General features: G+C 47.1%; 1 protein-coding gene across 2 annotated transcripts in view; it reads left to right on the top strand.

Annotated features, from left to right (window-relative positions):
• The first annotated feature begins 3,609 nt into the window (after positions 1-3,609).
• The window catches only part of LOC147031031 (uncharacterized), a 28,283-nt gene continuing 4,709 nt past the window's right edge, over positions 3,610-27,183 (top strand). The window contains exons 1-3 of one of the 2 annotated variants that reach the window (XM_085875698.1): positions 3,610-4,155; positions 12,875-13,044; positions 13,149-13,346. In XM_085875698.1, the coding sequence (XP_085731824.1) occupies positions 3,669-4,155; positions 12,875-13,044; positions 13,149-13,346 (855 nt within the window). In that variant the 5' untranslated portion in view covers positions 3,610-3,668. The remainder of the gene's footprint in view (positions 4,156-12,874; positions 13,045-13,148; positions 13,347-27,183) is intronic. The other variant, XM_085875697.1, reaches the window with a different exon arrangement.

Consider the following 27,183-nt stretch of genomic DNA (forward strand, 5'->3'; position numbering starts at 1 on the left):
TTTTTTTCTGCTTTTCATCAACGATCTCTCTGACTCTCTGGAAAATCCTCTTCATCTCTTTGTTGATGACTCCACCGTCTGCCGTACCATCTGTCATACTTCATACCAGCAAGCAGCAGCTTCTTCACTCTCTGCAGATCTGGACATAATCACAAACTGGTCCATAAAACAAGCATTTGAAAAACCCTCGACTCGTGGAGGTTTGAAATTCCAAGTTACAGTCTGAAATGTCAGTATGATGTGTCATCATAATCTGTAGCTTCCAATGTAATCTCCAGCTTCTAATGGCAGAATATTTTTATTTTATCATATATCTTGTTTTTTCGGATCCACATTGTCACAAACCCAAAGAAAAAAATTGAAAATGAGAAAATATCTTTCATCTAGAAGTGATGGTGGCCTCTTCTAAAGAGGAGTAGAGCTTTGTGAGGGCCATGGTGGCGACCATAGGGGTCCGTTTTTATGAATTGGCTCTCCGTATTCATGTTTCAGAGGAACAAGGTTGGCATCATTGTAATTTGTTATCCATGATAATGCAAAAGAGCTAATTAGCATATAAACAATGGGTTTTAAAAGGTATGCATCATCACTATTTTGGAAACAGTTTTGTTATTCTGTCATAAAAACTTAACGAGATACACTCGGTTAACTGATCGACAGTAGTGGATAAAAATTTGGACACACGAATGTATAGTCACTGAATAGGACGTTGGGCCACCACGTGCGGCCAGTATGGCCTGTATGCGCCATGACATAGGGCCCAGCAGCGTCTGGAATTCTACAGGAGGGATGCGGCACCATTCTTTCACCAGGAAGTCCATCAACTCACACCTGTTTGATGGAGGTGGAAAATGCTGTCTCAGGTGTCATTCTAGAATATCCTAGAAATTCTCGATTGGGTTCAGATCTGGTGACTGAGAAGGCCATGACGTATGGATAACATCGGTGTCATGCTCATCAAACCATTGGGTGACCACTCATGCTCTGTAGACGGGGGCAGTGGGGGGATCTTCTCTTGCAGCCATGCTCGCCATGATTACAGGCAACCAGACCTGTGCAGCATTTTTATACATGACCCTAAGCATGCTGAGATGTTATCTGCTGAATGGACACATGGACCACAACTGTTTGGAAGCCGTTGCTTGATGTCCCTCATTTTGCCAGGTGTTATTCCAGGTGTTGCATGACTTATTTTTCTGTTTTCTGGGAACATTTTCATGAGTTGAACAGATTGTCCTGGGTGTAGGGGAGGGGGTGTGTGCACGGTGGGCTTCATTGGCCTTTGGCCGATTGAGGTTCGTCGAGGAGTGAAGAATGAGTTTAAATGAAGTACTCTCGCCTGAGTACTGTTTTTTTTTTTCCAAAACTATCCTCCAAATACGAGTTTACAACAACAGAGAATCAGCATAATGGGAAGACCGTCCACTCTCAGCGTGGGCGGTCGGTATGGGCATTGATTTATGTTTCGATTCCAACCCTGGTAGAATAATCCAAAATATTTTTCAAAGAGTATCTGCTGCTTCTTTGATTGAAACTTTACTTGAAAGGATCAATGAGGAGAAGGAAATTACATTTTATTGGCCCCACAAAGTGCAGAGAAAAAAAGTGAGGTTGGACATGATGTCACTTACCCCAAGCTCAGTGGTTGTGTTTGTCTGAAGTTGTTTGGTGCCACCAAAACTGATCGATCTGATGTCTAAACGATACTCTGGTACTGAGAGTGCTGTGCGATTTGGTGATACCATCTCTGACTTATTTCCAGTTGTGACTGGAGTTCATCAGGGGTGTGTACTGGCACCCCACACTATTCAGCATTTGCAAGCACTGGCTTCTGGTGAGGATATCGGAGAGATAAAGCTGTGGTGCATCATTTGGGAATATCAAGATCTCTGACCTCGATTTGACAGATGATGCAGTCATCTTTGCCCAGACTTTAGATATCCTTTTGGGGGCCCTCGAGGTGCTGAATGAGGAGTCGGAGCCGCTGGGATTATGGGTTTCATGGGTCAAAACTAAGATCCAGAATTTCAATGACATCTTGGATGTTGCTGTCCTGTCTGTTGCTGTTTGTGGTGAGAATGTTGAGGTCATGGAGAGATTCACTTACCTTGGCAGTGATATTCATGTCTGTGCTGGCTGTGAGTCAGAGGTCAACAGACATCTGGGTTGAGCCTGGGGAGTCATGGATTCACTGAATAATGGGGTGTTGCGCTGTCGGTACCTGTGCGGGAGGACGAAAGTCCGAGTCTTCAGGTTGTTAGTGCTTCCAGTCTTGCTCTGTGGATGTGAGAATTGGACTCTGACCAAGGATCTGAGATGGAGACTTAATTCCTTTGGTACCAGGTCTCTTCAAAGAATCCTTGGCTATCGCTGGTCGGACTTTGTGTCCAACGAGCGGTTGCTGAGAGAGATTCAAATGAGATTTGTTAGCTGCATAGTCCGTGAGCGTCAGCTGCGGCTGTATGGACATCTGGCTCGTTTTACTGATGCTGATCCTGCTCAACAGATTCTCTCAGCGAGGGAGTCTCGTGAGTGGAGGAGGTCAACAGGCCGACCACATGCCTCGTGGTTGTTGCAAGTTGATCGGCATCTCAAGGAGTTTGGGATGGGCCAGGCATCTGCCTGGGGGATGGCCAGATGGAGGCCGCTGGAGTACCAGCGGAAAGTGGATGCAGCGACGCGCTGCTCTGGCGCATGCTCCCATACATGACCTGACCTGGTCGTGATGGAGACCGGATCCTTCATGGAGTCGGGATTTATTGGCACATCTGATGCAATTTAAATGCTCCAATGGTGGTGACGTGCTCCATTTGAAATTGTTTGTTCGCTTTATGTAGAATTTTGATTACTTGAATTTGCAATAAAAAGTTGTCGAGGTGTCAATTACGCCAGTGATCAATTGCAAATTAACAGCAGGATAATTATTGAAGGTATTGTGATCGATCGGGACCGAGCGAGGTCAATTATAACCACGAGTAGAGCACACACACGAATGACCATGAACCAGATACAGTTGGTTGCTGGAGGAGATGTACTGAACAGCACCATGAGAGGAAGTACCATAAGTCATGAGTCCAATCAACTGATAAAAAGCACAGAATTAAATGAGTGAATCATATGAAATTATTGTCGCCAGAATTATTGGTAATAGCAAAGACCCATTAATAATTCAGTGGTTGACAGGTATCACCCTTGCCACCACTGTTCCATCCTCACAAGAAACAAGTAATAATAAAAAGTGAAAAATGATTTTAAAATGTCGTTTCATCCACGAATCGAACATGAGTTGTGTGTCCTCGTCCCGGTGTTTTTGTTTGTTTTGTGAATAATAACCAAGCGATGATTTACTGTTTGCTGATCGGGTGAGGATGAACACAATTACCCTTTCATGGTGAACAACATTCCTCATGTTGATGAACAGAGTTAATGTTTTATGTTCTGAATCACCAGGAGATACTTCCCAAATAAATCTCATCATTTTGAAAGGAAGTTTGTGAATCATTCATGAGAAAGGAAGCTTTGTTGAAAATTGTGGTCAGAACTTCCTCAATAAATCATCTTATCTTGAACCACCAGGACACGCACGACCATCTGATGGACACAACCCACTCCAGAAGTAGAATAATTTTTGTGGTTCGAGTTCAGTCATTCTGTTGCAGTGTTAGTAAATGGATGGGATGAGGGATTCGCTGTTGGTTTTGATGTTGATTCTTCGACAGTCCACTTGCTCCGTGCAACCTGGGATTACCGTGCTGGGGGTAAACGAGCACACCTGTGTGAACCTACCGTGTGATTGCGGGACTCGGGAATCTACCTGGGTACGGTGGATGAGGGATGCAGATGTGGATGGAGTGGTTGAGAAGCAGATCAGCTGCAATCGTTCCGATTGTTATGATATCGACTGTGATCAAAAACAAAACATAAAGCTGAACCATCATAAGATTCTACCAAACGGAGATCTTCAAATCAGCAGGGTGGAAAAGAGAGATTCTGGTCTGTACAGATGTCTGAATGAACTTTCACGTGGAAGTCTAACGGAGTGTGATTCCACATCATCATTTTGTACTTCAGATTACAAGGAAGAGTCATCAGGAGATGTGACTCAGTCTTCATGTGAAGCAGCTCTGCTCCTCTACATCTCACGTGAATCTGGAGGTATATTTCATATTTTAAACTCACAAGAGATTAAAAAAAAAAAATTATCATGGAGTATCGTAGTACTCCATATGGAGGATGGGCATGGGAAATCAAATGTGTACAAAATTATGTGCTGGATAGTGTATGTATATATATAAAAATATATATGGAAATGAAAGCTGAAGTAAGGAAAGAATGGGGATTGCCGAGTCACGATGTTGATCTTCTTCAGTGATATTGAGATTCCAACAAAAGTGTGTTCTTGAGATCCATACCCTTGTGTAGGTTATTCTGCCAATGGTCCCATTAAATGCCAGTGGAGAGGGTTACAGTATGGTTTATAACCAATTATATCAATTTGATTCCTGGAAATCATTGTTGAAACTTGAACGGCACTCGGGAGCATGTATAGTCTTGCCTGATGCTCTCATTCTGAACAAAAATTCCTTCATTAACTGAACACGTAACTATTATGACCGACTGTTATTATGGCCCATATACCCATTTCATCCATGCACCCCATTCTGTCACACACATTGGCATTATCTGAAGCTTTTTTGATTATTGATTAATTATAAGGACATTAATCATCAACTTTTGTGCACATTAAGGTGAAATTGCATCAATGAAGGTGAATGTGAAAAAAATTCAAACTATATTCCCCATGGCGAGTCAATCATATGTATGAAGTTTTGCATTGATCTGTTCAGTGCTTCGAGAGAAGAATATTTTTTACGTTTTCATTTTCAATCCAATATGGCAACCAGACCACGTGACCCAAGATGTTATAAATTTCATTCTTCACTCACATCAGGTCGTAATGTGAACCTTGTCAGTTTTTTTCTGATAAGGATTTCAATTTAAACAATTATGGCTGGAATGCCACTTCACTGATGACATCATCGTTATCACCCGAAATACCCCATGGGGTGTTGATGACATACAGTATGCCAAGTTTCAATTTTTTTAGTAGAACGGTTTCAGAAAAAAAAATGTCCAATTATTTTTCCTTTAATCCAATGTGGTTGCCATACCATGTGACCCAGAGTTATCAATAAAATATTCTCCATGGGGAGTCCCTCCACTGATAAAAATTTCGCATCGATTGGAGAAGCAGTTGCAGAGAAAAAAATATTAAGGTGAAAACACCTTAATGTGGACACTCACAGACACACACAAACACAGACAGACACAGACAGACAGTAGTGTTGCAATGGTCTCACAACCCCTTTGAGGCAAGACTAATAAGTGCAAATGTCATTATAAAAGGAGATAATCTATCTGTACAATATTTAAGAGGAGTTAGTGTCGTTTTGTTGTAATTTGGTGAATAAAGAAACCTTCATCAACGTCACCATATAACCACATGAACCTTCCAGATGGTAACACTGTGGATCTCTCAGGATGTTAACAATGGGTTCAACTCTCGTCATCTTCACTATTCTCACACACTGACACTCCATTCGCACAGAGATGAAATCAAACTCAGGAGTTTTTACATAAGGAGGGTAAATTCATTTTATAATATCTATTTATTACCAGGAAAGGAAGTGTTCGATGCCTGTACTCCTGATACAGGAGGTTTGTCTGGGTGTGTCCATGTGAAGTAAACTCAAAACAGTTTGAAGGACAGACAGGCGGGATGCCTCAATGGAGGGTCTTGGACTTTGACATGCCATGGAGAAAACATTTTTCCTGGGTGTCATGTTTTGTCAGGTCTGGCCTGACACTGCAGGTGCGCAATCGCCTCTCAGCTGTGAAGTTTCAAATTGCCAGTGGAGAGGTTTACGTTACACGACGGGTGATGGGTTCACAGTACACCACGGGTGATGAAGGTTGTGGTCAAGTTTTATCGAAATTGTGTGTGTAGTTTTGGAGAAGAGAGGAAATACCTATTTTGGGGGAGTCAACCGCCTCCCCCACCCCCCCCCCACCCCAAGAGACCCTGTTAATGAGCAGATATTTTGATGTGGTCAATAGACCTTTGTTGGGCATCAGAAATGAAGCTTGTGGCCAAGTTTCATAATAATTTTATGTTTGTTTCATGTAATAATGACTGAAGCGTTTATGAACTCACTCACTCACTCACTCACTTACAGACACTGCTCGATCACATCAGCTCATCGGACTAAAGTCCAAGTGAGCTAAAAATGAAATTCAGGTTCGATGTGCCGCACACTCAGCTGTTGCTTCTCACTGATCACATCGTGTCTTCCTCCTCGTTTTTGACACTCGATTGGCTATTTTATGGTCGGGTGGCACAAGATCACTCAGAGACATGGCGTCCATGTTTCTTCATGCTTTGGTGTCTCCAAAGACTGTCTCCATTATAACTCTTTCTGCCAGTCTGTTTATCTTTCATGTGGGAGTACACATTGGACACATTCGTCTCTCTCCACCTTTGTGCAGAGTGATTTGTCCAGCCATTGAGACATGAGCCCCCACATCGTGCTTCCACAGTAACCTTGACATTCCTCAGCCCCACAGAAGCATGCAGCTGTCCAAGTGCCTTACGATGGTAACCACAATACTCATTTAACTTCAGTTACCTTTTGCCATAGGATATACCAGAACAACATTTACAATTATGTGATATGTATAGTTGATCCGAGACAGGTGAATGAAGGTGTAAATAAAGTGAAAAACATGATCAGAATTCCCATTTAATACAATTTAAGTATCTGTGAGAGTGCACCACATGGTGCAGCATTTCAGAGCACCTCCTTGTAAAGGAAACCAACATGCGACAACATGTAGATTTCCATTGGGGATGATGAATACTCGGTCCACGTGATAGAAATTACAATGTTCCAAACAGGCTTGGTTTACGGGGTCATGGGGAGGTGTATGAGTTATGGGATGTTGTTTGCATGTATTACCCTCACTTTGTACCTTAAACCATCTCATTTCGGAAGTGAGGTTGTTGTTTTTTTTTTGTTTTTTTTTGTATACCTGGTCGAGGCTCGTATGAGAGTTAACACACAACGCACAGCAAGGGGTGGGGGGGGGCACAAGACAAGAAGGGCGGGAGAGGGAAGGACAAAACAGTGGGGGAACAGAGATATAAGGAGATCCGTGGAAGGGACAGGGATGAGGCGGGGAACACGGGGAATACAAGATGGACATTACAGGGACTTTCAGGAAGGAAAGCAGAGAATTTGAAGCAGGTGGGTTTGGGGTGGATTAATGGGGGTATAAAAGATCGAGGATTTGGATTAGGGCCAATACGAGGTGGTAGTCAACATGTGTTTTGAAGGCCTGGAGGGAAGAATGGGATTGAATAGAGTGAGGGAGTTTTTTCCAAAGGTGGGAAAAAAGAGGAATGAAAGAGTTAAGGTGAGCAGAGATTCGTGATTTTTGTAGTTTTACCAGAAGGCGGTTGTTGGCGGACCCTGTGCGCCCTGCGGAAATATGGAGGGGACAAATTGCAGACACAGCAAGGGAAGCGAGACTGGAGAGGAGACAGCAGAAGACAGAAAGACCACCGACCTGTCTGTGGTGAGAGAGTGAGAGGCCCAAAGACTCAGCCTCATCACGATAGATGCCAATAATCCGAAATGCCTTGGTTTCCACAGCGTGAAGCCGAGAAAGGTGGAAGGCAGGAGCACCAGCCCAGAGGGGAGAGCAGTACTCCATCAGGCTGCAGACGAAAGCTTTGTATGTGGGCAGGAGTTCAGTTGGGCCGAGGAAGAGCTTTGCACAACGGAGGATTCCCAGTCGGTGACTGGCTTTGGAGGTGAGGTTTGAAATGTGGCTTTCCCAGGAAAGGTCATGGCACATAGTGAGACCCAGAAGCTTGAAAGAAAGCACTTCTTCCAGAGGATTGTTGAGAAAGTGTATGGGGTGGGGGGGGGGGATCCAAATGGTGCTTTCGTTGAGACATAGTGAGAGTGTGAGATTTGTCCGGATTGAAAGACATGTTCCACGTGTTGGACCAGTCAGTGATTTTATCCAGGTCTGCAGTGAGCGAAGAAGCTGCTGCTTGCCGGTCTGAGGGATGACAGATGGTACGGCAGAGGGTGGAGTCATCAACAAAGAGATAAAGAGGATTTTCCAGAGAGTTGGTGAGAACAATCATAAAAACCAGAAAAACAACAGGGCCCAGAACGCGACCTTGAGGAACTCCAGCCTGGACAGGAAGATGGGATGAAAGAACTCCATTTAGGGCCACACGTTGACTGCGAGAGAAGAGGAAGTCTGCGAACCATGAGTGGAGATGGCCTTGGATACCATGGGAAGAGAGTTTGGTGAGTAGGGCAGGATGCCAGACTGTGTCAAAAGCACGTGATATGTCCAGGGATACGGCTCGGATTTCAATTCTGGCATTGAATATCTCCATCCATTGTTGGGAGAGCAGAAGTAGCATATCCAGGGTAGAGTGATCTGGTCTGAAACCAAATTGATGATTGGAAATCAGGTCATTGGAGAAGAGGAAGGATTAATGTCTGAAGCGATGATGGATTCCATCACCTTGCTGATGATTGGGAGAAGGCTGATTGGTCTGTAGTTGCAGGGATCTGTTTTTGCACCTTTTTAATGCAGGGGAGTGATGTTTGCTGATTTCCAAGCAGATGGCAGATGACCTTGGGCAAATGAAAGGGTGAATAGAACAGAGAGAGGGTGAGCAAGAGCAGAAGAGCAGGCTTTGAGGACACGTGGGCTGATGCCGTCTGGACCGGTTTCAGAATCTGGGTTGAGGTTTGACAGTAAGCTCTCCACCTTGTCAGGAGAAAAGATTCCAGGGACAGTTGGGTGCGACTGGGTAAGGTGGGTACAGAAAGTGATGGGTTTTGGACACAAGATTTTGATGCAAACACCGAGTTTAGACATTCAGCTTTTTCACGTGCGGTATCAGCAGTGCAGCCATTTGAGGTAAGGGAGGGATGGAGGAGAAACATACACCAGAAACAGATTTGATTCGATGCCACCATGATTTTGAGAAGGGAGAGAGGTTTGAAAGTTCAGACTTAAGATTTGAAAGATGTTGTTTTCTGGCTCTCCTGAGGGTAGATACACACTTGTTCTGAGCTTTATGGAAAGAACTGAGATTACCCTCAGTTGGGTTTGCGTTCCATGAGGCAAAGGCAAGTTGATTCAGGACAACTGCCTCGCCACAAGCTTCATTGAACCAAGGGCGGGAGGAAGGGAAGGACAACTGAAGACGAGAGGGGATAAATCTGTGCATGAGGGAGAGCAAGTTTCTTTGAAAGAATTCCCAGGATGAGTTGATGTTGGAGAAAGTAGCGATGGGAGACCAGTCGAGAAGTTTGATGGCTGCTTGGAGACCCTGCCAGTCTGCTTGAGTGAAATGCCAGACTCGACGGTACTGAGGTGGTTCTCTGATAACAGCCAGAGAGATGTCCACTTTGAGGAGCACGTGGTAAGAAAAACTGATTGGAGTGGATGAAGAACAGCAGATCTTTTCAGCGAAATTTGTCAAAATCAGATCCAGAAGAGACTGAGAACCATAGGTTGAGATCCGGGTCGGGAAGTTAACCGATTGAGTCAGTTCCAATGAGTCGCAGAAAGCTTTTGCTGAGGTGCCATGACAGGTGAGAGAGGTACCCACACCTCGCCAACTGGCATGATGACAATTGAAGTCAACACATACGAGGAAGAGAGAGTTTGGATGAGAAGATAGAAGATGGTCCATGTTTTCGGATAGTGAGGTATTAATGGAGTAAATTGTTTGCCCGTTATCCGAGCATGGGTGAAACTCCTTCCGCATATTACGGAAATCTGTATTTTTGTAACGACCCCTACAGAGGTTTCCGTATGTTTGTCATCAGAAAAACTTGGGATTATGGGGAATTGAGGTGTTATTCCCATGTTCTGATTCGTTTCAGAACTAAATTCATCCGGATGGAGAGTAATGCTCACACATCATCACCACAATTGTGTGAATTAGTCCCACAGTAGTTTTTTTAACCTCACCTCGAACATAGTTCTGGGGAGATTGTGGGATGGCATGTCGTCTGTCCGCCCGTCCATCCGTCCATAAACACTTTCAACTTCTCTGAAATCACACACACGGTTTCCATGAAACTTGACCACAAACCTTCATCATTCGTGATGGACCAAAGTTTGTTCAAGGTATTAAAAACAATCCCGAGGTATTTACTTTCTTCTCAATAACACATTTTGTGGGTCATCCATGCCTACCACTACCAGTGGTTCCTTGGTTTTCTTATCCAGCTGCTACCAGTTGAGCACCGAGGGGTCTTGCTCCTATTCGTTCAAGGCATTTTTTGTGGAAGTTATCCGGCTACAAAAGGTTGTGAACGCGTTCCCGTGATCGGATGTCCGCCAGGCAGGAGAACGTCTGTTCATGTCGGTAAATATGGAAATAGCGTCCATTGTTGGATTTTCTGACAATTGTCATTGTTGGACAAAATCTGATAATAAATGTATGATGCTCATGATGAAGTTTGTGACCACATCGATCCGAGACCAAGAGATCTTAATAAGGAGCTTTGATACAGGAGGAGGCAACTTGGCCCATCATGCCTGTGCTGCACCACCACCACATTCAATAAATCCGTTCGGCTCTTGACTCGGTTTCATCAGGGGAGGGGGGGATGAGAAAAGTGTGGCAGACACAGGGACTAGAGTGTTAGAAATTCAAATAAAATCACTATTTTATCTTTCATTAAAAAAAAAATATATAGATATATATATATATATATAAAACATAAAAACTCGAAGGGCACTCGGTCGAGCGGACACCTCTTCCACGTAATGCCTGATCCACGAGAACATATCAGGCCCATTACATTTTTGAAATATCATGGTATAGAATACGATATCGGTTTTAGTCCCATCTCTCAATGGTGAAGAATCACTTTAAAAATTAAATAATTCTCGTATCCAGATCTGGATACAGATCTTCACCAAAATCTAATCAATTTGTCCGTGTCACACACTGAAACGGTCCACAAAATTTCATCCGGATCCGTCCACAACTTGTTGAGATATCCTGTACACAGACAAACAAACAGACAGAAAGGAATGAAAACTTCACCTCCCTCACCTTTGGTGGCAGAGGTAATTAAATAATTCTCGTATCTGGATCCGGATTCGGATCTTCATCAAAATTTAGTCCATTCGTCCTTGTGACACAACCAACATGTCCACCAAATTTCGTCCGAATGCATCCGAAACTTTTTGAGATATTGTGCTATATATCGTTTTTGCCCATCTCTCAATGGTGAAGAATCCTTTTTAAAATTCCCAGATCCGGATCCAGATTCGGATCTTCACCAAAATTAAGTGTTGCTGTCCTTGGTCAGTCAACAACATGCAAAAAAACCCAAAAAACATTCAGAACGATTGCTTTAAAACTGTGGCCAGAAATTGTGTGACAAACAGACAAATGTGACGACAGACAAATTTGACAAACTGACAAACAGACAAACAGACAAACAGACAAACAGACAAACAGACAAACAGACAAACAGACAAACAGACAAACAGACAAACAGACAAACAGACAAACAGACAAACAGACAAACAGACAAACAGACAAACAGACAAACAGACAAACAGACAAACAGACAAACAGACAAACAGACAAACAGACAAACAGACAAACAGACAAACAGACAAACAGACCAACAGACCAACAGACCAACAGACCAACAGACTTGGCAAAAACATTTTTTCACCAAATAACAAACAGAGAGGGATGAAACATAACCTCCTACACCTTCGGTTGTGGAGGTAATAAAGTACACCTGCGATCCGATGGATAAACGAAAACTCACTTACTGCACGAAATTAAATCCACACGGAATGTTCACGAGTCCACAACAATGGGTGAGGAGTTTTGTGCAGACATGATGAGGTTAACGAGTCCAGGATCCGCCAAGTCAGGAAATGTACAGAAAACATAAAGTGGGGAATGGATGTTTTGGTTTACACTGGAGTGAGGGTGAACCACTCTATTACATGATTGTGAGTGTAAACGGGTAGGAGATACTTCGGTTTACACTGGAGTGAGGGTGAACCACTCTATTACATGATTGTGAGTGTAAACGGGTAGGAGATACTTCGGTTTACACTGGAGTGAGGGTGAACCACTCTATTACATGATTGTGAGTGTAAACGGGTAGGAGATACTTCGGTTTACACTGGAGTGAGGGTGAACCACTCTATTCCATGATTGTGAGTGTAAACGGGTAGGAGATACTTCGGTTTACACTGGAGTGAGGGTGAACCACTCTATTCCATGATTGTGAGTGTAAACGGGTAGGAGATACTTCGGTTAACACTGGAGTGAGAGTAATTATATGACCCCCATCCCCCCTCCCCCCCCCCTTTATCAGACACTTGTATTAAAAGTTCTGTAAAAGTTGCAGTGTTCAGTATTGTTTTAATTTATGATAAAATTTTGCATCAACGAACTGAAAATAATCTTCACATCAATGGATGTTCAGGGGAAATGAAAAAATTCTTCCCCAAATATCATTTTTATTTGATTTATTATTTTTTGTTACAATGTGGACAGGATCACCACCAAAAGGTTTATATTTACATCAATTTCTCAAAATATTACAGGGGGAGTAATCCCTGGACCTCCCTCGGAAGGAGTAGTTTTACTCGTTATATTATATTTTTTAAAGTTCTGCAGCTTAACTCATGTACATAGTAAGCTCGTCCTGGTAGTTTATTAAAGTAAAAATAACATTGAACATCATGTTTAACATCCGGGGTATTAACGATGTGGGATTTCTATCAGATTCCCCCCAGGAACCGAAGGATTACAAGATTCACATCAAAACAGGAGATGATTGGTTGGTTGGGACAAACTCCGATGTTTATATCACGATGTGTGGACGATTGGAGTGTTTGAGATCTTATCATCTTAAACATTCATCAACACATCGCGATCCTTTTGAACGGGGTCAGGTAATCATTCACAGAACACTTTAACAAGGAAGATAAAATAATAATAACCATGTTAATATCCTGACCAGGTGAGATGTTACCTGCCGTGCACGTGTTCCCTCCAGGTAGATGTTTTCACTGTGCGGTCCCGTTACCTGGGAAACCTGGAAAATGTAACAATCTGGCACGATGGGAGTGGAATGGTACATCCTTCCTGGTTCCTCGAGAACATCAGAATCACCGAAACATTCCCTGGAATGGAACAAACATTTACCTGTTCATGTTGGATTGAAGGAAACAAACCTAAAACCCTCTATCCCCAGGTAATCTCACCTTTTCCCATGAATATGGAATGTCGGAATGTAATCTCGTGTTTAACTTCCTCTCCCAAGATCACGTGTTTCCCCCCAAATCCTCGACATTCATGAATGAAGTGAATTTAGAAAATCAACGAAGAACTCTGTAAATATAATAATTAATCATTTGTAAACTTTATTTATATCATTTACTAATAACAATAATAATAATAATAATAATGTGATTTATTTTCGCACCTTTTACCACTGGATACAAGATGTTATAGAAAGAAAAAGAAAACAAAATGGGGGATCGTGGGGGTGGGGAGTGTCGGAGATGGAGAATGGTTAAAGAGAAAATGGAGGTGCTGGTGCTGGTGCTGGTGCTGATGCTGGTGGTGGTGGTGCTGGTGCTGATGGAGGTGGTGCTAGTGCTGGTGGAGGTGGTGCTGATGCTGATGCTGGTGGTGGTGCTGATGGTGGTAGTGCTGGTGCTGATTCTGGTGCTGGTGGTGGTGGTGCTGGTGCTGGTGGAGGTGGAGGTGGTACTGGTGCTGGTGGAGGTGGTGCTGGTGCTGGTGGAGGTGGTGCTGGTGCTGGTGGAGGTGCTGCTCGTTTCTCGACATTGCAGTTAAATCCACAAATACACTTTTTAAGGAAAAATTCCAAACCCACGGCCATTTCACAGAACTGTTTCCTGGGATCTCTCGTCATCGTTTATCATCATTTTGTGACCTCATTGATGACACCTGTTGATTGAAAGACATGTTCCACGTGTTGGACCAGTTTGTGATTTTATCCAGATCTGCAGTGAGCGAAGAAGCTGCTGCTTGCCGGTCTGAGGGATGACAGATGGTACGGCAGTGGGTGGAGTCATCAGCAAAGAGATATAGAGGATTTTCCAGAGAGTCCGAGAGATCATTAATGAAAACCAGAAAAAGAACAGGGCCCAGAACGCTACCTTGAGGAACTCCAGCCTGCACAGGAAGAGGGGATGAAAGAACTCCATTTAGGGCCACACGTTGACTGCGACAGGAGAGGAAGTCTGCGAGCCATGAGTGGAGATGGCCTTGGATACCATGGGAAGAGAGTTTGGTGAGCAGGGCAGGGTGCCAGACTGTGTCAAAAACACGTGATATATTCAGGGATACGGCTCGGATTTCCTGTCTGGCATTGAGGACCTCCATCGATTGATGGGAGAGCAGAAGCAGCATATCCAGGGTCGAGTGACCTGGTCTGAAACCAAATTGATGATCGGAAATCAAGCCATTGGAGAAGAGGAAGGATTTCATGTCTGAAGCGATGATGGATTCCATAACCTTGCTGATGATTGGGAGAAGGCTGATTGGTCTGTGTTTGCAGGGATCTGTTTTTGCACCTTTTTTTGTGCAGGGCAGTGATGTTTGCAGATTGCCAAGCAGATGGCAGATGATGTTGAGCAAATGAGAGGGTGAATAGAAAGGAGAGAGGGTGAGCAAGAGCAGAAGAGCAGGTTTTGAGGACACGTGGGCTGATGCCGTCTGGACCGGTTGCAGAATCTGAGTCGAGGTTTGAAAGCAAGCTCTCCACCTTGTTAGGAGAAAAGGATACAGAGTCCAGGGACAGTTGGGTGCGACTGGGTAAGGTGGGTAGAGAGAGTGATGGGTTTCGGACACAAGATTTAGCTGCAAACACCGAGTTTAGGTATTCAGCTTTTTCACGTGCGGTATCAGCAGTGCGGCCATTTGAGGTAAGGGAGGAGATGGAGGGGAAACATACACCAGAAACAGATTTGATTAAACGCCACCAGGATTTTGAGGAGGGAGAGAGGTTTGAGAGTTCAGACTTGAGATTAGAAAGATGTTGTTTTCTGGCTCTCCTGAGGGTAGATACACACTTGTTCCGAGTTTGTGGAAGGAACTGAGATTGCCCTTAGTTGGGTTTGCTTTCCCTGAGGCAAAGGCAAGTTGTTTCAGGACAACTGCCTCACCACAAGCTTCAGTAAACCAATGGCGGGTGGAAGGGTAGGACAACTGAAGATGAGAGGGGATAAATCTGTGCATGTGGGAGAGCAAGTTTCTTTGAAAGAATTCCCAGGATGAGTTGATGTTGGAGAAAGTAGCGATAGGAGACCAGTCTATAAGTTTGAGGGCTGCTTGGAGACCCTGACAGTCAGCTTGAGTGAAATGCCAGACTCGACGGCGGTGAGGTGGTTCTCTGATAACAGCCAGAGAGATGTCCACTTTGACAAGGACGTGGTCAGAAGAACCGATTGGAGCGGAAAAGAGCAGCAGATATTGTCAGGGAAATTTGTCAAAATCCGATCCAGAAGAGATGGAGTACCATTGGTTGAGATCCGGGTCGGGAAGTTGACCGATTGAGTCAGTCCCAATGAGTCGCAGAAAGCTTTTGCTGAGGTGCCCTGACAGGTGAGAGAGGTACCCACACCGAGCCAACTGGCATGATGACAATTGAAGTCGCCACATAAGAGGAAGAGAGAGTTTGGATGAGAAGATAGAAGATGGTCCATGTTTTCGGATAGTGAGATGTAGATGGAGTCATCACTGTTAGGTGGACGGTACAGTACACATATAAACATGAGGTGGGACTGGAGGGGAAGCCGTAGCCAGAGGTATTCCTAGGGGTGTGGGGGAGTGAGGGCAGTGCATGCAGAGTGAGGAACAGAGTCTTTCATGAAGAGAGCAACTCCTCCACCAGGACGAGGATCAGGTCTGTCATAACGGAGGAGGGAGTAACCGGGGAGAGATACTTGGGAGTCAGACACGTCTTGGGAGAGGAAAGTTTCTGTTAGGCAGATAATGTCTGGTTTATCAGTTGCAGCCTGTATAGAAAGATCTGAAAGGTTTGAGCGAAGGTCCCGGATATTTGAGGTCCACACTTTTAATGTAGTTTAATTTGAGGTCCACACTTTTCAATGGTAGGGGAGAAGGCTTTGGGTGCAGGGGGTAGGGGGGAGGGGGAAGGTAGGACAAGGGACGAGGGGGGCAGGTAAGGAGGGTTGTTGAAAGAGTGTGGGGGATTGCAGAATAGCTGGGGGAGGGGGCCGAATGAGGAGGAGAAAAGGCTCTGTGGTGCTGGGGGAGAGGGGGACAAGAGAGGGGGAAGAAGGCAGTTGAGGATTTGAGGAGGTGGAGTGAAGAGATGGAGGTGAGAGGGCAGTGGAGGGAGGCAGCTTGGTGGATGAGAGGGGGGGGAAACTTTCAGAAGGATGAGTGAGGGGGATAAAAGGTGGGAGAAAGGTGAGGGGGGAATTTTTGAGAGGGGTAAGAGGGAGGCTTGGAGGGAGAAGAGTGGGATGGTTGCTTTGAGAGTGAGGGGTGAGAGGAGTGAGTTGGCAATGAAGTTGGAAACAAAGAATGGTTGATGGAAAGCGAACATTCATAGCAAACTGGGGATTTCAAAAGTTTTCGGTCAGAGATGCGATTTAACACATTTCTTGATGGATGCAATAAAGGCGAATTCAGAGAATGGAGAGAAAAAGCGCTGTTACAGTTGGATTTTTTTGGCAAGGAATTAAGGTCAGGTCAGGTATGGGAGCATGTGCCAGAACAGCACGTCGCTGCGTCCACTTTCCGCCGGTACTCCGGGGGACTCCGACTGACCATCCCCCAGGCAGATGCCAGGCCCATCCCCATCTCCTTGAGTTGATGGTCAACCTGCTGCAACTACGAGGCACGTGGTCAGCCCTCTGGCCTCCTCCACTCATGAGACTCCATCGCTGAGAGAATCTGGTGAGCAGGATCAGCGTCAGGAAAACGAGCCACATGTCCATACAGCCGCAACTGACGCTCACGGACTATGCAGGTAACAAATCTCATCCGAGTCTCTCAGCGACCGCTCGTTGGACACAAAATCTGTCCAGCGATAGCCAAGGATTCTCCGAAGAGACCTGGTACCAAAGAAATTAAGTCTCCGTCTCAGATCCTTGGTCAGAGTCCAAGTCTCGCATCCATAGCGCAAGACTGGAAGTACCAAGGACCTGAAGACTCGGACTTTCGTCCTCCCGCACAGGTACCGGCAGCGCCACACCCCCATGATCCAGTGAATCCATGACTCCCCAGGCCCGACCCAGACGTCTATTGTCATCTGACTCACAGCCAGCAGAGACATGAATATCACTGCCAAGGTAAGTGAATCTCTCCATGACCTCAACATCCTCACCACAAACAGACACAGACAGGACAGCTGCATCCAAGATGTCACCGAAAGCCTGGATCTTAGTTTTGACCCAAGAAACCCATAATCCCAGTGGCTCCTGTGCTGTATCACGTGATTGGGTTTTCGTATATCATGCCTCCCCCGCTAGGGGTGGCAGGAATGTGCTTCTGGTCGCGCAATAAAGCGGAGTTGATGCTGGCACGCTTGCTTCTCGTGTTCCACTGCACCTCGTACACCACAATTGGCTGACGAGGATGGTTGAAAACAGACGTGTGCCCGTTTTCGTCGGAGACGACTTCGGATTGTTTTCAGAACAATTGGGATGCTATTTCCACGCGAATGATGTGGTCGACGAGAGCAAACAGAAGTCGATCTTGCTCACTTCGCTTTCGGTGGAGCATTATCGACTACTGCGTGATTTGGTGGCGCCGGACAAGCCCCGAGATGACAGGCTGTCGTTTCGGGACATTGTGCAGAATATGAAAGCACACATGGCGCCGGAGAGGTCATTACAGCTCGTTCGATACCAGTTCGATCGCCTCTCAAAAGTGGCAGAGGAACGCGTCGCTGATTTCATGGCGCGGATTAAGCATTCTTCCGTGGCCTGCAAGTTCACGGCGGGGGAGCGTCCAGCGCGGCTCAGAGATCGTTTTATTGCTGGTTTACAAGATGCGAAGATGGTTTCAGCGGTTCTACGGCTGAAGGGAGAAGCCAATTACATTCGACTCGGCAGTCAGCACGGCTACAGCGGTCGAGCAGACTCGCGGGGATGTTCGAGCCATCACCGGCCACGCGGGGTCACGAGCACCCCGGGACGCACGCTCGACCTTCGATGCGGGTCGGACGTCGCCACGCGGCCGCACGTGCGGCGAATTGGGCCCGCGGACGTGTTTGGGATGCGGAGGTCGACACCTGCGCCGTGCGTACCCGTACAAAGGCACCGTGTGTTTGAATCGTCACAAGGTGGGTCATCTGAAGCGTGTGTGCCGTGGGGCGCCGGCCACCGTTAAGGTCATGGACAGCGATGTGCGAGGCGACCCAGGGCGGAACCAGCGGCCATTGATGGGCCTGTTTTCAATTGGCGGCGCGCCCGATGACGGTGGAAGTCGAAGTGAACAAAACGCCGATCACGTTCCAGGATGATACGGGAGCGGCTGTGTCGATCATCGGCGAACAGACTGCGCGTAGACTCAACGGCCTGAAGCTTATCAGGTCCGACCTCACGCTGTTCACGTACACCCGCGAGAGGATAATGCCAGTCGGGATGGCAGACGTGTCTGTGCGGTACCAAGGCCAGGTCGCCACGCTTCGGGTGTACGTCGTGCGGGGGAGGGGACCATCTCTCCTCGGCCGAGATTGGCTGGCCCGCAGCAGGCTAGACTGGGCCGCAGTTCACCTTGTGCAACCCGTGCCGAGCCGATGGGAGGATCAGTTGGAGAAGATTCTTCAAAGACATCAAGGTTTGTTTGGCGACGACCTTGGGAAACTCAAGGGCATGGAGGCAAAACTCTTCCTGAAGGAGGGGGTGGTTCTTCGTTTTGTAAACCACGTCCGGTGCCGTATGCCCTGCGGGACAAGGTCAAGGGTGAACTGGATAGGCTGGAGGCCTGTGGAGTGATCGAACGGGTGTCGTGCTCAGATTGGGCCACCCCGGTTGTCACGGTGCTGAAACGGAATGGAGACGTCCGATTGTGCGGGGACTTCAAATCCACGGTTAACCCGGGGCTCAGCGTGGAGCAATATCCACTGCCGTCAATCAATGAAATATATGCACGATTGGCGGGGAGTCAATACTTCACGAAGCTAGACCGTGATGCGTGATACTGCGTGATGCATATTTTCACCTGCCGATGGATCCCGGGAGTAGCGAGCTTTTGACAATCAACACGTGTCAAGGACTCTATCGATATACCCGACTGTTTTGGGATTGTTTCGGCCCCAGCTTTGTGGCAGAAAGCCATGGATCAGGTTTGCATTGGCCTGCCCGCTCAGACCTACCTGGACGATGTGCTCATTGCGGGGTCAAAACGGCGGACGAGCATCTTGCGAACATTGCCCAAGTGCTGACAAAGCTAGAAGCGTGCGGCCTGCGCTTGAACAGGGACAAGTGCGCGTTCTTCAAGCAGTGCTTGGAATACCTCGGGCACATCATCACGCCGGGGAGTTGTTGAAAGGTCCTCGGAAGGTGGAAGCGATTCAACACATGCCACTGCCTCGCGACAAGACGCAGCTGCGCTCGTTCATTGGTATGGCCCAGTATTACCAAAGGTTCGTGCGAGGGCTCAGCTCACAACTTGCGCCGTTAACACGGTTGCTCAGGAAGGACGAGCGCTGGGCTTGGGAGCCTGCACACCAGGCATCGTTTGACCGCATCAAGCGGCTGCTCACAGAGGATACGGTCCTCGTGCACTACGAGCCTGCGCGTCCGCTCCTATTGGCATGCGACAGGTCTGCATATGGCATCGGGGCAGTGCTCTCCCACAGGATGGACGATGGTTCCGAGCGGCCTGTTTGTTTTGCATCCCGGACCCTGTCCGCAGCAGAGCGGGGATATGCCCAGATCGAGCGCGAGGCTCTCAGGTTGGTTAAGTTGGTCTTGAAGAGTCTGGGGTATGCGGAGGTTTCATCAATACCTGCTGGGGCGGCATTTCACTTTGCAGACGGATCACAAACCGCTTCAAGTCATCCTGAGACCCGAACGCAGGGTGCCGGTGGTAGCGGCTGCGCGAATACAGCGGTGGTGTCTGTTTCTTGGTGCTTATGATTATGATATTCAGTTCCGAAGCACTGAGAAGCATGCTAACTGCGACGGGCTCTCACGCTTGCCGTGTGCGGAGGGTCCAGCTGCGTCTGAGTTGGCCGACCGGGTCGATGTGTTCACGCTGGGCCAGGTCCAAAGCGGGCCGGTCACGGCCAGACAGGTCGCGGTGGAATCGGCTCGTGATCCGGTGCTCGCCCGTGTCGTCCAGGCGATTTCTACGGGGAATTGGAGCGATCTGCCTTCGACACCGGCATTTCAACCTTTCACGTCACGCGCATCGGAGCTGTCGTTGGTCCAACGGTGCGTTATGTGGGGGATGAGGACGGTGATTCCACCGAAGTTCAGGCAGCGGTGTTTGGAAGAACTGCATGTCAGTCACCTTGGCATCGTGAAGACCAAGAGTCTTGCTCGTAGCCTGTTGTGGTGGCAGGGGTTGGACAAAGACATTGAGCAGTTGGTTAAGCGTTGCGCCACGTGCCAAACAGATGCTGATAACCCGTGTCGAGCTTCGGGACTATGGCCTGCGCCAGAAAAGAGCCTGGCAGAGGGTCCATGTAGATTTTGCGGGGCCGCTTAATGGCAGAATGTTTTTGATTGTGATCGATGCATTCTCTAAATGGCCGGAGGTTGTAGTAATGCAGCAGACATCAGCAAACATTACAGTAGAGAAACTGCGGACGATCTTTGCTAATAAAGGGTTACCGGAGATCCTGGTCTCTGATAATGGTCCGCAGTTCATCGCAGGTGTATTTGATGAGTTTATGCGCCAAAATGGTATTCGACATCTAAGGTCCGCACCATATCATCCTGAGACGAATGGGCAAGCTGAGTCGTTTGTTAAGATGTTGAAATGGGCTTTGCGCAGGGGGGGGGGGGGGTTGCACCTGTGCAGACGGTGGTCGATGTCTTTTTGCTCCATTACAGGAACGCAGTTCATCCTGTCACGGGTGATTCGCCTGCCATTCGTCTCTATGGACGGGCATTGCGGTCCAGACTGGATTTGCTGCGACCTGGAGGGTCGGGGAGTGGGGCGGTGTCACGTCTGACGCGACTGCGCGGCTTCGATGTGGGACAGCGGGTAATGGTGCACGATCATTTCCACGGTTCCAAATGGGTGCCGGCTGTGGTCTCTGTGGTACTGGGGCCGGTGAATTGCATGGTGCGGACTGATGGTGGGGATGTGTGGAAGCGGCACGTGGACCAAATGCATGATCACTGTTCAGCGTCACCCCCCCCCCACACCTCCCCGGGCCGAACGATGTGGGACCCCCACCTGTAATGTCGCCGGCACCTGACGTTGTATCGCCAGGGCCGGATGTGCCGATGCCCAGGGGGTCTTCGCCTGATGCTGTCCTACCCGGGGACGTCGGGCAGGCTGGTCGGCCGGGAGCGGTTGTTATTGTGGAGGGCGCGAGTCCGGCGAGGGTGTCACCTCGACCAAGCCGGGAGGCGTCCGAGTCTGGACTGTCTGGCGGCGCTGCCCGTCCGAGGCGGGTCAGTGTGCTGTATCACGTGATTGGGTTTTCGTATATCATGCCTCGCCCGCTAGCGGTGGCAGGAATGTGCTTCTGGTCGCGCAATAAAGCGGAGCTAATGCTGGCACGCTTGCTTCTCATGTTCCACTACACCTCGTACACTCTAGCTCAGACTCCTCATTCAGCACCTCGAGGGCCCCCAAAAGGATGTCTAAAGTCTCCGCAAAGATGACTGCATAATCTGCAAAATCAAGGTCCGAGATCTTGACATTCCCAAACGATGCACCGCAGCTTGATCTCTCCGACATCCTCCCTAAAATCCAGTCCATACAAGTGCTGAAAAGTGTGGGGGCCAGTGCACACCGCTGACGAACTCCAGTAACAACTGGAAATAAGTCAGAGATGGTACCACCACACTTCACAGCACTCTCAGTACCAGAGTAGAGTTCAGACATCAGATCGATCAGTTTTGGTGGCACACCACAAAGACCAAGAATCCTCCAGAGGACATCCCGATTCACTGAATCGAACGCTTTACAGAGATAAACATAGGCTGCAAACAGCCCCTGCCGAAACTCTCGGCTGTGTTCGGTGAGGACACGAAGAGCAAGGATACGGTCAATCGTTGACCTCTTTGGTGTAAAGCCTGACTACTCTGGACGCTGGTGCTCAAGCAGATGGTGGCGAACCCTGTCAATAATTATCCGAGCAAAGACCTTGCCGGGCACTGAGAGCAGCGTCACCCCTCGGTAGTTGATGCAGTCTTGGCGATCACCCTTCCCTTTCCAGAGAGGAACAACAAGGCCCCTCTTCCAATCAGTTGGGATGATGCCTGTGTTCCAGGCAGAGCACAAAAGTGCATGCAACGACACGAGTGCAGCATTTCCACCAACCTTGAGAAGTTCAGCATGGATGCCACAGATCCCTGGAGCTTTGCCCCGTTTCAACCGGTTCACCACAGCCCGTGTTTCCACAAGAGAAGGTAGACCACAGTTGATTCGAGGGTCAGCAACAGGGATTGTAACACCCTTGACGTCCAACTCGACAGCTGGGGGATCAGCCTGGTACAACCGCTCAAAGTAACCGGCCCAGCGGGCCTTCACTTCGGACTCCTCTGTCAAGAGCCTACCACTCTCTGCTCTAACTACAGTGCTCCGAGGGATGGGCTTGGATGAACGCAATGCGCGAATTCCCCTGTAAGCGGGACGAGAATCACCTGTCCACAGGTGATGCTCGACCCCCTCACAGATTCCTCGCACATAGGCCTCCTTGTCCACCAGCAGTGCATGTACAGTTTTACGCCTCAGCTCCCTGAACAGCTCAGCTCTACCATTCAGTCTGGCCCTGCGACTCTGGTCTATGGTATCCAGTGTCTCTTGAGAGACAAAATTCTTCTTTGCCCTGCGGTGAGTTCCACGACATCCACCGGCAACATCAAGGACGGTGGTCTTGAAGGCACTCCACAACTCTTCAGGACCCCCAAAAGCACCCAGACCCCCAAGTGTCCACTCAGCCTGTTCGCAAACTCCTCAGCTACTCTCTCATCCCTGAGCTTGCCAACATCCAGCTGAGGCTGGGATGGTACCATTCTCCAGGATATAAGGTGCAGCTTTGAAGTTGCTACAACAAGCCTGTGGTCAGTATTGAGGAACTGAGCAATACTGTTCCTTTTTTGTAAAAGATATCCGGGGAGAGATGTTGAAGATATCCGGTTAAAGATGTTAAAGATAAAGATAAAGATAAAGATATGTTAAAGATATCTTTTTGTTAAAGATTGCTAAAATTGTGAAAGATATCCTTTTGGGGGCCCTCGAGGTGCTGAATGAGGAGTCAGTGCCACTGGGATTACAGGATTCCTGAGTCAAAACTAATATCAAGGCTTTCTTTGACATCTTGGATGCTTCTTTCCTGTCTGTACCTGTTTGTGGTGATGATGTTGAGGTCATGGAGAGATTCACTTACCTTGGCAGTGATATTCATGTCTTTGCTGACTGTGAGTCAGAGGTAAATAGACGTCTGGGTCGGGCCTGGGGAGTCATGAAGGAATGAAGGAGAGGTCGAAATGAGAGCAGTCTGTTAAAATAGCAGAAGAGTAGTGAATTATGAAACAGTAAAGAATACCACATGTGTGAGAAAGGAAGATGAAGCATTATAGGATCGTTTTTGTTATTATTATTATTAATGTTTGAGAGAGTTTTCAACAGATTAGGTCATGGGAGTGTTGTAGAAAAAAAAAAAAATCGAGGAAGAAGAAGAGGAGGAAGATGAGAAGAAGAAGAATAAGAAGCAGAATCGGAAGAAGGTTTGTGTGTTGTTGTTGTTGTTGTTTTTTGTTTGTTGTTTGTTTTTTGAGATAAGAAATAGAATAGTTGGGAGAATGGGGGACGTCAGGAAAGTGGGGAGGATAGAAATTGAAGATAATGGGGAGCGAAAAAAAAAACAAAAAACGATCGAACACCGAGGGGAACCGGTAGGCCTCAAGCCTAGGCCAAGGCCTCGGCCTCAAACACCCGGTAAGAACGTCGACAAAAAAAAAACTCACAAAATAGCACGATTTTTGAAACAAAACCGAACTCGGAACACACAGTAACATGGAGGTGAGAAAATAAACAGTTAAAACGGGACAGATAACGACCGGAAACTTAACTTTTTGTACGTCAGCAGAGAGCCCCAAAGGAGACCTCTCGTCGCTCCAAACCCGGAACCGGAAGTGATAATTTCGGTTTGGCCAAATAAATGGAAGGCTTTTGGCTCACTCGGAGCTCCTCTGCCATATAACAGGTTTTCTTTTTAATTCTGCTGGGTATTCATATCCAAACTCCCTCCTCACCAGAAAACCAGCCTAGCGTTGGCTCAGCAATTAGGGTGGCGGCTTGGAATCCTCGTGTTCTGCGTTTGAGCCCCGTTTTCCACTGAATTAACACAAGGGGCTTCACTCAGCCTGGCATCCTTCTGAGGTCTGCGAAATGAGCACCAGTGTACTGGTAATAGGGGCACTTCATCAGCGGCAAAGCTGTGCCCCGAACCAATGATGCAACCAGCAGCCTAAAAGGCTGTACAGAAAGGGAACCAGACAAACCTGGTGGTGGAGTCAGTTTCGTTTCTGACAACCCGACCATGACACAGGTTTGTACAGGTTTACATGGTACCTGGAGCAAGCCACAGATCAAATCTGGCTTGACCTGACATTATTGTGTCCAGCACGAAAATCTGCACTCCCAAAAGAAACCCAGCAGCTCAGCTGAAGCCACATAGCCATGGTTGGGTTTCATGAGGGAGTGAAAACCTCTTGACCGGGAGTGTTGGAGAGGGACAGGAAGAAGAGTGCGAGGGGAAACCGAATCAGATTCATTCACTAATTCTTGTTTACCTTTTAAAATAATATTAATAGCTAATATAAATTTTGAACACCGATTCTTAATTTGTGGATATAATTAATGGATGATGCTGTTCTTGTTAATCCCTTGGTATCCACTTCATGGTAACATCCAAACAACTTCCTTACAACCCAGTCAAGAAACAATAACAACTAAATTGTTAAACAATCGATTGTTCAAACTTTTAAATGAGAAATATTTAATGAACTTCACTTTGTGTAACTTGTGCAGGACAAGGACAGTTATAGACGGTAATGTACAATCATGTAGATGTACAAGGACATCAGGAACCAAGAGGGAAATGAAAACGGTACAAATGTGATTTCAACCCGGGATCTTATCATCAGTACTGGAGCTGGGTTTATGGATCAAAACGATCAAATAAACCGGATTATCACATTCATGATTCATTAGATTAACAAGAAAAGAAGCAATCAGAGATTGTAGACTTGTTTTGTGTGGTGTTCTTTTTGTGGTGTTTGTGTGCTGGTGTGGTGTGTTGCATTATTAATGAGATAAAACTATAAATGCCACTTTAAAACTGCTGGCAGTGATGACCAGGTACCAAGACGTCCCGATTTGATGCAACCCTGCTTTGATTGAGCTGTAAAGGTTCGACTGACCCTGACCCATGACGTTTATTACGATTCAGTTGAATTCAGAATGGGATTAAAATAAATTAAATTCAAATCAAATGGAATCCCAAATAGGTACAATCCTGCATTGGAGTCATCAGAAGGAACCCAAAGAACCAAAAAGCAAAGATTTAGTCATTGGGAGGAACCTGGATAGGATTCATATTTCAGCTGCTACTCCTCGACTCCTCCACCCTCAAACCCATCCAGGCACAGCCGAGTGAGCCTTTTTCAAAAAAAAAAAATATATATGTATGTATATATTAGACGACCCGTGAACCCGTTGGGAACCAGAATAGCACTAAGTTCCTTGACTTTGCAAGAAGTCATGGACTTTGGGTGGCTGGTTCATGGTTTCAGTGCCCACAAACTCATCACTGGACTTGCTATTCCAACGCTGACGGGGTGGCAAAGGAGATTGACCATGTGCTCGTTGATGGACGCTGGATGATGATCCAAAACTGCAGGGTCTACTGGAGTGCTCAGTTCCTCAATACCGACCAGAGGCTTGTTGTCGCAACTCTTAAGTTGCACCTTAAATCCAAGAGAATGGTACCATCCCAGCCAAGGCTGAATGTTGGCAAGCTCAAGGATGAGAGGGTAGCTGAGGAGTTTGCAAACAAGTTGAGTGGAGATTTGGGGGATCTGGGTGCTTTGGGGGACCCTGAAGAGTTGTGGAGTGCCTTCAAGACCACCGTCCTTGATGATGCCGGTGGATGTCTTGGAACTCACAGTAGGGTGAAGAAGAATTTTGTTTCTCAAGGGACACTGAATACCATTGACCAGAGTCAAAGGGCCAGGATGAATGGCAGAGTTGAGCTGTTCAGGGAGCTGAGGCGTAAAACTGTACGTGTGCTAAGGGTGGACAAGGAAGCCGATGTGCGAGGAATCTGTGAGGGGGGAGAGCATCACCTGTGGTCAAGTGTTTCTTGTCCCGCTTACAGGGGAATTTGCACATTGCATTCATCCAAACCCATCCCTCGGAGCACTGCAGTAAGAGCAGAGAGTGGTAGGCTCTTGACAGAGGAGTCCGAAGTGAAGGCCTGCTGGGCCGGTTACTTTGAGCAGCTGTACCAGGCTGATCCACCAGCTGTTAAGTTGGATGTCAGGTGTGTTACTATCCCTATTGCTGACCCTCCAATCAACAGTGATCCACCTTCGTTCGTGGAAACAGGCTGCGGTGAACCGGTTGAAATGGGGTAAAGCTCCAGGGATCTATGGCATCCATGCTGAACTTCTCAAGGCTGGTGGAAATGCTATACTCATGTCCTTGCATGCAGTTCTGCGCTATGCCTGGAACACAGGCATCCTCCGAACTGACTGGAAGAGGGACCTTGTTGTCCCTCTCTGGAAAGGGAAGGGTGATCGCCAAGACTGCAACGACCAAGGGTTGACGCTGCTCTCAGTGCTGGGCAAGGTCTTTGCTCGGATAATACTTGAGAGGGTTCGCCACCATCT

Source organism: Eptatretus burgeri, chromosome 3, assembly GCF_056783735.1.
Source record: "Eptatretus burgeri isolate ZD-2024b chromosome 3, Ebu_testis_v1, whole genome shotgun sequence".
Lineage (NCBI taxonomy): Eukaryota > Metazoa > Chordata > Myxini > Myxiniformes > Myxinidae > Eptatretus > Eptatretus burgeri.